This window comes from Apteryx mantelli, chromosome 16 (genome assembly GCF_036417845.1).
Source record: "Apteryx mantelli isolate bAptMan1 chromosome 16, bAptMan1.hap1, whole genome shotgun sequence".
NCBI classification, from domain to species: Eukaryota; Metazoa; Chordata; class Aves; order Apterygiformes; family Apterygidae; genus Apteryx; species Apteryx mantelli.
Genome location: NC_089993.1, coordinates 12171748 through 12183088, shown reverse-complemented (window position 1 = coordinate 12183088; position 11341 = coordinate 12171748). Strand labels below are relative to the sequence as shown.

At 51.3% G+C, this 11341-nt stretch overlaps 1 protein-coding gene across 1 annotated transcript; it reads left to right on the top strand.

The window, feature by feature from the left end:
* Positions 1–3803: 3803 nt before the first annotated feature.
* Positions 3804–8994, top strand: ITPRIPL2 (ITPRIP like 2; the record flags this gene model as incomplete). The annotated part of the gene is made up of 1 exon (XM_067306547.1): positions 3804–8994. A coding segment is annotated over one exon (1551 nt), but the record flags the coding sequence as incomplete, so codon positions are not given.
* Between the last annotated feature and the right edge of the window lie 2347 nt (positions 8995–11341).

Genomic DNA, 11341 nt, shown 5'->3' with positions numbered 1-11341 from the left:
TGATGGGTCCAGAGAGTTCAGTGGTGTCTTTCAACAAAACATCTTAAAGGATTGTTTTCATACCACAACAACTGTGCTTGTTTTTTTATTTATTTTGGCTGCCTTTTTGGGGGCTGAGGACAAGAAGTGTTTGCTGTGATGGGTCAGAGGCAATAAGCAGTGTGATGAATGGTTTTGTTCTCTTATCCTGCTTTGTCAAGAAATACAGGAAAACATGAAACGAGTGGAAAACCCCGATGCTTTTCACTTCCCGTTGATTTTTGAAGATGCGACTGCTGCGGCGTGACATCATTCTGAGGAGCAGCGTTGTGACTTCGGCTGTACCACGGCCGTCGGAAAGCCTGCTCTTGGGCACGGGGCACGGACTACTGTGGCGGTTGTGGTGCTGTAAAAATTGTTTATGGTTTGTCTTTACATAGGCTACATTTTTAATTAATTTCCTGATTATAATTCCAGTGTTGGAGCGGTTAGGACACCTTCCTGTGGCTCTCAAGTGTAATCCTGAGTCTGCCTCTGCTTTGGTTGCCTGTGAATTAATTCAGATTGCTTGACCTTGGTTATCCAGTTTGACATTTTAGAGTGCAGCATCTTGGCTATAAAACATATGCTTTTTTTTTGGTGAAGTATGATTTTTATGTACTTGAAGTAATGTTTTCTTTTATATAAAGACAAATTAAGAAAACACAAATATTTGTACAACCTTTCTCTTGCACTTAATTCTCTGACTCATTCCTTGTTTTAATTCCTTTCTCAAACTGTTAAAGCATTTTCAGTTTGCTGTGTTCAGCCCCTTGTATTGAAGTCCTGCTCCTTCCCCTTTGTGGGGCCACGCATGACATTGTGTCAATGCCGCTATGTTGCAGTAATGTAAGAATAACTTTGCCACCTGAAATTAAACCATAATAGAAAAAGCTTGAACAGACGCTCCCTAGGCTTCAACAAACAGCTTCAAAATTCAGTAAACATTTACTAAACAAACAGAAACCAAGCATGATGGTCCTGTCCACATCAATATCTGAGACGAAGCTAGCACACTTCCAGAAAAATACATGCTTAAAAATTCTCTTCTAAACTAATGCTACAGACTTCAAACATCTGTGCAGAAAGGGGGGAGGAAGTGTAGAAGAAACAAGAGTCAGCCCCATGGTCAAGAAACACAACAACAACAACAACAAAGCTATATAAAGAAGTCTTGTCCTGCATAGGAAAAATGTCAGACCAGCTTGATTACTGGATTTATACATTATTCTGTGGCAGAACTTTTCTTGATCGCAATTTGAAATGTGACCTTCAGACCTTTAGGTAACTACAAACTCCAAAGACTTACAGCAGCAGGAACTTTATTTGCTCATTTCTCAGATTTAAGCAGCATCTTCTTTTAAGCAAAAGCTTGTTGGACGTAAAGGCCCATCAGGAAGGACTCAGCTCAACCACAGTGGGGTTGGTACAACCCAGGAGGGAAATGTCATACGAGACATTGTGATTTAAAAAAATGCAAACAGTACAAGCGCATGGACTGACCACTGTATGTCTTGAAATGCACTAGACTGCCATACACATGTGTCTCTTGCATGACATTTTACCTTCCTTGTGGCCTCCGTGCTGGGCATTGGAGCTAGTAAGCATAACCTTGTAATACAGAGCTGTGGCTCTCCCAGGTGTAACTAATGATGCTTCCAGTATTTTCCCCTCTTGTCTTCTTTATGATAGACTTCTCTTAGATTTTGGCTCATAGCTGCCCTCCACACTCTTAGCTGTTGCACACAGCTTGGCCAATGAATAACAGCAATTTCTCAACATTTCGGTCTCCAGTGGCTCAGGTACTTGGGAAGATGGAGGAAGCCATGGACAGAATTCTCATCTGAGAAGGAAGAAACGAGCTGCACGGTGAGCTCCTCTTCACTGTGGGTCTTACAGACTCCATCGGGCTCGTATTTATTGCCGTAACTGTGCCTCCAGGTCACTGTGCTTTCCAATCAAAAGAGCATAAACACCCATGCGAACCATTGCAGCAGTCACGTGTGTCTGCATCACTTCCATGAAGCGGTCTTATGATGCTCAAATACTGGAGTTACCGTCACAGGCTCTCTGCATGCAACGGGGCTCAAAGGATGACCAATGGATGAGGGTGTGTGTGGGGGAAACCCAAAAGACCCTCCCTCCATAGCATTGTCATTTTTGGCCATGGTGGCTGACCTTGTGATAGCGTAGGCATGTAATCCAAAGCAATGAGTGGTTCACTATGTCCTTTGCAGGGGCAAACAAGTTCCTGATCCTGAAACTGCACCGTCCTCTCTTAAAAGAACAACCCGTCAAAAAAGCTCAGTGCTACTCCTGCCCTGTGTAAGGTCCGTGTCCTGCTGCCTCACTGCATTCGCACGGGGGGACCCATTTGCTCCGCTGCAGAGCAGCAGACAAATACTGCGGTTTGCAAGGGAACAAGAATAATCTTCAGCAGATTCAGTTCATGAGTCTCCAGCTCTCAGAAACTAAGGACAGGCTTTAACTATGAGCAAAATCCTCCTCAGCGAGCATGATTCAACGCATGCTGCAAACCACGTTCCACTTGTTCTCCTCCTGACCACAGCTTGCAATGGAAAGGTAATTATCCATCATCGGTAGCGCCTGGGAGCTTTGCAAGTGAAGAGATGATTTTGTGTTTATCTTCTGACCTGAACATTTGGCACAGCTACCGCGGGCTCGCGGCACAACCAGCTGGGACGACCCCTGTGGTAGCCTTGCGTGTGTCCTTCTGCAGAGTCCCAAATTCTTTCATTTGGTTATTGCTGAGGCCGATGCTGCAGGCAAAAGTGCCCTGACAGTCACAGGGAACCACGCCGGGCCTGGTGTCACGGCAGCAGGCGTGCGACAGGCCCAGCAAAGCTCCTGGGCAACACGACCGCCTTCCCCCAGGGTTATGTCATCTTCCCCTTTAGTTTTTCAGCATCTGAATGATCTGGGCCCAAGAAATAAAAAAGGCTTTGTACTAGCTCGCTACCGAATGTGAAGAAAGGCTTTGGAATGAATGTCAGTGGAGAGACGACAAGCAGACCCTGCGACACAGAAGCACACCGTGGTGCTCCCAACGCGTGTCCCCAAACGCTCTGCTGTTATGAAGGGCGCACGTGTCCCGAAGCAACGTGCTGCTAAGAGGGGTACACGCGTCCCGAAATGCTGTTACTGCGACGGGCACACGCGTGCCCCGAAGCGCCCTGCTGCTGCGGAGGGCTCACGCGTGTCCCGAAGGCACCGGGAGGCGGCTGGGCGGCTCGGGGCCGGGCCGCCGCTGGGAGAAGCGGGCTCGCAGGCGGCGGCGGCGCGGCGCTGCCCGGGGCGGAGGCCTCGGCCCCGGCCCCGGCCCCGGCCCCGACCCCGGCCCGGGCGCCCCGCGGCGCAGGAAGCGGGCGGCGCCGCCGCGCTCCGCCTCCGCGGGCGGCTCCGCGCCGGCCCGGCCCCGCGGCCCCCTCCCGCCCCGGCCTGGCGGCGCGGCCGCCCCGCCGCCCCTGGCATTTCCTCTGAGCTCACTCGGCGGCTGACGCGGCGCCGCTGCCCTCGGAAGGGGAAGGGACGGGACGCGACGGGACGGGACGCGACGGGAAGGCTCCCGGCGGCGGCGGCGGCGGCAGGCAGGCGGGCGGGCGGGCGGGCGGGGGCCCCGGGGGCGCGGCCGGGCGGCGGCGGCGGCGGCGGCGGCGGCGGCGCGGCCCGCGCTGGGGGCGGCCGGGGAGGGCGGAGGCGGCGGCGGGCGCTGCCCGCCCGCGGGGCCGGGCGGCGGCGGTCACCGCGGCCCGAGACCCCGCCGCGCCGCCGCCGTCTACACGCTCAACCTGCGCGTCTTCTGGCCGCTGGTGACCTGCCTGTGCACGGCGCTGCTCTGCCTCTGCCAGGCGCTGCGCGGCCGCGCCGCGGAGGAGGGCGCGGCGGGGGCGGGGGCGGGGGGGGGCTCCGTCCCGCTGCTGCCGGGCTCGGCGCTGCTGCTGCTGGGCTACCTGCTGGCCCGCTACCGCGGCGAGGCGGGCGGCGGGCGGCGGCGGGGCCCCCCCGGCGGGGCGGCCCCCCCGGCGGCGGCAGCGGCGGCGGCAGCGGCGGCGACCCCCCCGGCGGCGGCGGCGGCCCCCCCGGCGGCGGCGGCGCGGCGGGGCCTGCTGGAGGCCTTCTACGCGCGGCAGCTGCGGCTCTCGCCGCACGTGCTGGGCCACAGCAAGGCGCACGTCGGGCGGGTGGTGGGCGAGCTGGTGCGCGCCGCCAAGGCGCAGGGGCTGCAGCCCGGCCCGCTGGCCCTCAGCCTGCGCGGCGACTTCGTGCGCATCGGCAGCGCCTACGAGCAGCACAAGGTGCGCAGCCCCGACTGCTTCGACGTGCTGGTGCCGCTGCGGCTGCCGCCGCGCCTGGAGGCCGAGGCGCGCTGCGCCGCGGGGCCGGGGCCGCCCGGCGCCTTCGTGTGCGGGCTGGCGGCGCCCGGCTGGCCGCGGCACTACCGCGCCTTCGCCGAGGCCTTCTGCGCCGAGCTGCAGGGCCGGCGGCTGCTGTCGTCGGCGCTGGTGCTGCGCTGGTTCCAGGGGCACCTGCAGCGCTGCCTGGGCGCCGTGCGCTACCGGCTGCAGGAGCGCTGCCGCGTCCGCCTCTCGGCCGGCCCGGGGCGGCCGCCGACGCTGCTGCTCCAGCCGCGCTCCGACCACCTCTGCTGCCACCTCTCCATGGCCGTGCGCCTCATCCCCGCCATCCCCCTGGGCGACGCGCTCTACCTCACGGCGCCACCCGAGGAGCCGCGCGCCGCCCGCCCCGAGGCCCTGTGGGGCCTCAACGCCTCGCGGCAGGAGCAGCGGCTGCTGAGCTGGCTCAAGGAGCAGGCCCCGGCCTCCTCCTGCCACCTCAAGTGCCTGCAGATCCTCAAGGGGCTGCGCGACCTCCGCGCGCAGCGCCTGGCCGAGCCCGTCTGCTCCCAGTGGGGCCAGGTGCTCTCCTCCTACGTGCTCAAGACGGCCCTCTTCTCCCTGCTGCTGCGGGGGCCCTTGGAGGCCTGGGACGAGCGGTTCCTGGTGGAGCGGCTGGAGGAGCTGGTGATGTTCCTCAGGGACTGCCTGCGCAAGCAGGTGCTCATGCACCTCTTCCTGGGCAACGCCGCCCTGCCCGAGGCCCTGGCGCTGCCCCGCTTCCTCAAGGAGGCCGCCCCCGTCAACCTGCTGGCCGCCTTCGACGGGCCGACGCTGGACCTGGCCGCCCGCCTGCTGCTCGACACCTGGAACCAGGCGCCGCGCGTCATCGCCGCCTGCCACGGCCCCCGGCACCGGTGGTGGGCGCCTGCCCCGTGCCGCCACGCCGCCGAGCCCGGCCCAGAGCTGCAGGGAGAGTGACCGGCGCCGGGAGAACGTGTTCCCGCCGTTTCGCCCCCCGTCGGAGGAAAGTTGGAAACCGAAGACCCAGATGTAACGAAACGCTCGTTCTTCTTTGTTTTTGATATTGTCGGTCATTCACGAGAGACTTGTGAAATTCCTGGGCAAGCGCCCTAGCAGGGAAGCCCAACCTGTGGTGGACCATTTGCAAACACGACTCTACTAGTCTCAAACTGACAAATCTGGAAGTCCAGCTTAGCTTGTTTTCTTCATCGCAGAATTGACTTTTTTACGGGATTCACTTCTTGCGAGGCATTTGATCTCTCCACCTGAGATTTAAAAATCCTGTGAGCACAAAGAAAAAAAGCCCTCAATGTACCAAGATGCTCTTACATGAGATGAGCTTTAGAGCATGGGTGTTGAGCACGGGTTGAAACACTCGGTGACATGCTTTAAATTTTCTGTGTAATCTAGTGCATTGTGCTAAGCAGAAATCGAATATGCGTGTTAATGTAAAATTGAAGTGAGGGATGAAGTTAAACCCCTCTGACAGCAGTATGAAGAATCTAGTTTAAGTTTCTATGAAGAATCTAGTTTTAAGTTTCTGTGTTAAAATGAAGGTTATCTGAAGGATTGAAGCATAGATAAAAGGAAACAAATAGCACTTTATTTTCACAAAGAAAGACCTTCATTTTAGGCTATTTGGCTGCACTAAATACTTGCTATAGAAGAGGCATTAGTATTTTGTTAAATTAACCAGATGATGCTTGAATCATCCTGAGAAAACTTTCTTTAAGGAAATACTCTGGGGCTCACTTGTTTGTGGGTTCTTGTTTTTGAGATTTATTTTTTCAGGCTTTGAGCATTACTTTTTCTTAGAAGTTGCTTTACCTCAAGGACCAACAAGAACAACAAACTCTTACAAATTCTGTGTTTGTTCTAGAACAAAGCCTAAACCCAAACCTCAGAGCGGTGAACCGGCTGAGGACACCCTTGTGCCCTCCAGTGAGGGCTTGGTGGGCTTTTCGGGGGGGTTGTCCAGCCCGTTCTCTGACGGTAGCGGAGTTTTGATCTGCAGCAGACCAGATAACCCGATGGCATTTTGTGGCACTGTGCTGTAGCAGATCATTGTCTTACCGAGGGCGGTAGGGAGCAAAACACTCCAGGGTACTTCAGGACTCTTCAGCACTAAGTCACGGTACAGTGGGGCCGTTCTAGGCTGCGAGTTTGGTGTCGTCTTAATGTAAGCACCAGCTAGGTAGTTTCCACGTCTTGGGGAACGAGTCCCTCCCAAAGGGGCTTGCAAGGCTGAACAGGGGCAAAATCGGAGTATCAGATCCTTGCTTTAAGTTAAGATATTGGGCCACGTGCTCAAATGTTTGATGTATTAAGACCTTAAATGTGTTGCTCAACTTTCTGAGCATCAGCAATTCAGTATGTGCCTTATTACCTGCTATACGATGTCCTCGGCGAGCGGTTTAAATCAGCTGTAAATTACTAAATGTAACTTCTGGGAAGCTTCAGGATAAGTTGCTGTTACTAACGTACCTCTCCGCTCCCTGACGTACACAGACGTACTGGTGTGTTTATTCACAGGCCTGTGCAGCAGAGCACAAAGCAAACATTTTCAAAATCTATGGAAGCTTTATAAAAATCTATTTTTCTAAATGGAAGCACTCCCCAGGCAGATGTTTGCCTACTTCTGTCTGTTTGTTTTTGTTTTTTAAACTGCTCTTGCAGTCTTATTTTCAGGTAATTATAGCCTAGGTCACACCCTCAAGTTGGGTTATTTTTATATATGAAGCATTGTGCTTCTTTCTACAAATACAAATAGTGTATTTTTAGGTAGTATCGATCAACTGTTCTTTGCACATGGTATTTAATGCTAAGTGAGCTACCTTGGTGGTGGGTTTTGTAGTAGGCCACAATATGTATTATTTCTGCAGACTTGTGTTACTTGGTGTTTGAAAGGAGACGTGGTTCTGCAGCCTTTGTCATTGGATCCTTTGCCCAAAGGGAGACTGGACCAGTCCAGGGTATTGCGGTTGCGGGAACTCCTGAAAACTTCCTAGCTGTTAAGTCTGGCACCGTGATCACCTCTGTCAGCTGGCAGTTTGTTTACATCATTGTGCACCGCTTTCTCTGGAAAGTGATCTTTTCTCTGAAAAGAAATGCAGCTGTTTGGTGTGTATGCAGTATTGCTGTAATACACGGAAGTCTGCAGTAGACTTGGTAAAAACTTTCTCGTTAAAAGTATAGTAGTGCCAGGAAAAATAAAGTTGCATGAAGAAATGCATGGCAAAGAGAAATGTTGGACAACATAAATAGTTCAGAAAATTAAAGCTGAGCTGAGGAGGGGTGAGAATGACTAAACCCACAGTGAAGAAGCAGTGCAAATAAACCAAAGGACATGGGGTTAAAGTTGGAGGAGATCTATTGAAAGTAAATGGATTTGGAGTGGAGGAAAAAGGGATTTAAGTAGAGATTGTTTTGACAATCCTTCCAGACTAGTTGAATCCATCTGGGCCAAACTCATGGGCAAAAATTTCAGTTTATTAATAGCATAGAATCGGGCTGGTCTTCAGGGTCAGTTCTTGCTCAGCAAGGTAGTCGTGGTTGTTGGTGATGGGGGAAAATGTGTGTGTTTGCTCTAACCTTAGCCTTGGACAGACTTTCCTGGGTGAGGGGGGCTTCCTGCAGGGAGGCGATGTGTGCGCAGTGGAGGCGAGGTCTGGGGAGACCTTGGAGCAGCTTGCAGCTCTGGTGTGCACCTGCAAAATTAAGTGGATTTTCTCTATCTGCTATGAAGCATGCATTCATGGACGTGGTTGACGAAAGGAGCTGATAAAAGTCGAGTTCTGCTATGATATTCATCTTAGGCCACAACAAATATGGCAGCAGTAGTACCTGTAGTGTCCCGGTGCTATCTCAGGGCCTTATCTGCAAGGCGGCATATCGAGAACTTGACCTACCTGAGTAATCCCGTCCTCCCGCCCCAGTGCTACTGTTCACAGAAGAGGGTTACGAATATGTATTTGCAATGTTACTGTTGCACTGTTCTATAGGTTCAGCATGGTTGTCTCTGTTTGTATAATCTGAAGCTCAAATACAGAAAAAAGCAGGTTATTTAGCACTAATGTGGGTTCTTGGTTCTCTTTGACTGCAAGCAAATTTTACAAAGACTTTGTGCAAATGAAGTTATTTTTATTGAATGCTGGTTGGGGGGGGTCACACCTGTAATAGAATAAGTTTATTTACAGTACCAAAATGAATATATATGTGCCTTCTCTCTGTATTCAAAAATACTGTGTATTTCTCAAAGACATCATTATTTCTTATCTGGCTAAATGTCTCTAAAACATTCCTCCTCTTTTGATTTTGAATCTCTGCAGAGTATTGTAAGTTTAAAATGTTTGTTTGCAATGGATGTTCTTGGTACAACTATTTTTTGCTGGTTAATAATCAGACCAAAGATTAAACTAAAGTGTTCAGCTGCTATTTTTTTTAAGTGTTTATAGGCTTAAAGTGTCAGCCCACTTTAATGAAACCTTTATAAATTCATTTCCTATTTAATATCAAAATACATTTGCACTTTTATTGTTTCCATAAAAAGTTGGTGTTTTTGTTTTAATATTTCACTGTAGTAATAAACAACTGTTTTAAAACATTTGTGCCTCAGGATTTAAATTCTTTTTTTTTAACTTTTTACATTAAATGTTACCCGCAGCCAGGAAACTCTGTGATCTCTAGGTTTATATGCTTTTCAGGAGGAGGCTGCTGAAGTGGACCATGGACCAAGGAGGCCAGGGAGCCTGCGCCTTGGAGCCGCGCGGAGGGACGCGGGAGGCGAGCGACGGCGCGGGGCTCGCGGGGTCTGTTGTGCTGCCGGCGTCCGAAATGGAGCTCGTTGGCCTCGGTGGCCGGATTCTGCTGAGATAAGAAAGCAGCAGTTCTTGTCCCCCTGGCTCCAGTTTCAGGTGCTTGCACAAAATCTGCTTTTTCTAGTGCTTAATGAAGAGCTAGGAGTTCATTTCACAGGATCTCTGTGAGCTTTTCAGTGTGGTATGTACAAACAGATCTTCGTTCCAAAACGCGTCGGTCGCACTTTATTAAATATGAAAAGCTCCCGCTGAAGCCAGCAGGGGTTGCGTGGATGGACCAGCACGTTACCTGTCCTTTATTAGTCCTTGGTAAGATGCCAAGCCTATATCCTTGCGGCTTGTGCTGATGTTCCCCAGTAAAGAATGGTATCAGCAAGATCTCTACCTTTTTAGTTATTAAATCAAAGCTATGCTGAAAATAACTACCTGCAGACCTTTCTGTGTGCCTGCCTCTTGCCTTGCAGAGTGTAGTCTCTGAAAGAGGGGAAGCAACCATTTTAAAAAGCTCTGACAAAGTCCAGCTAGCTAATGGACTTCTCACCTCCACAGATTTAAAGCACGTCATTTTTTAGTGTCAGCACTCAGTCATCCAAGTCAGAGCAGAGGAACAGTATTTAGATCCTCACCTCTTTAATAAAAATATCTCATATTAATGGCTTCCTTTAAAAGCAATAACCGTCCCCTAGTCTCCATTCATTCCCTGCTCTGAAATACTTCTGTTTGAATCCCGAGTTTCTTTTCAGCAGAAATCATTAGGAAAGCATAGGATTTTCCTTTCATGATAAATCTTTTCTTAACAAAAATTTAACTGGTCTAAGGACTTGCATGCTTGGTGTTTAAGGAAAAGCCTGTTTGCATCCAACTTATTGAATAAATTGTTTAAAATCTTTCCGTCCCTGTGCAAATACGTCCCTTGTAATGCAGCCAAGGTCAGTAGTGAATTGCTGATCAAGTGCTGCTAACGCAAGTTAAAGCTGCCTGGCGGGGAAGGACTCCTATTCGTGCATCCAATTTTCGTAAGATTCAAAAAGAATTCAGACAGAAGAAACTTGCTTTTTAGGCTGTTTTACTTCCTGTGTCACCTCTTTAAATGTTTGCCTGCTGAATCCTCCCCGGGGTAGGTGAAATTCTGGCTGGTGCTAGTCGAGTAGCTGGTGGGAAAGCGGCAGCCCCCCTTTGCTGCGGCCCGCCGCAGGGGAAGCTGGCCCTCGGAGTACGGGCGAGGAAACGGGGCTCTTAAGCACGTGGATTCACCGTCAGTGCTTAGCGGTGCTTCAGAGCGTGGTTTTGGGTAGTGCACACCTCCCAGATAAGCGAGGGCTTGGAGGGCTGGCTGCAGACAGATCTGCCTGTAAGTTATATTACATCTTGGACCTCTCGGATGCGTTGTGTGCCTAATTAAGAGACTGCCTATCCGCTTGTGCATGTGCCGATGGTGTCCCGTTTTAAATATGCAACCGAGAATTGGCATATTAGCAACTTCTTTTTAAGAGATTCAAAGCATCATAATATTAAATCAGCGCTAGAGCTGTAGAGGTGAAATATGTTCTGTGTGTGTCTGTGTGACAGCCTGCTGCTATTCAAATAATGATTTGCACACAAAGCTCTCAAAGCACTTTACAGAAACAGATGCATCAAATGTTGTGGCAGTCTTCTATGTTAGGGAAGCTTTATTTTTTTTTCCCCTTGAAGGACAAGAAAACTGATCCAGAAAGTAACTGGCTGTTCAGAGTCTTATACAATTTCTGTATACTCAAGTTGCAGGCTTGTGTTTCTTGGGATTTCTTTTCCTAAAACCAGGACAAAACCTGCACTCGGACTAACCAGTTCTTTGGGTCGGGCTGGTGCAGTTATGGATTGCTGGTGTTTTCTTAATACTCGGACTGCTCCGTAGGCGTCTGTCCCTGCCGCCAGGAGCCCCGGCGGTAATCTGGGCGCGATAAGCCCAGGGGGAGGAGGGGTTATGCCATGAAGGTTACAGCCATCGGGTTAAAGAAGGCGAATTACCCTTGTGCCAGCTTCCTAGGCGAGAGGGTGGAGGGATTGCTCCGAAGAACCCTCCTGTCCTGATGCAAACCCTGGCCGTAGGAAACAGAGGAGGAACTGCAGCAAAATCGGACGAGACTG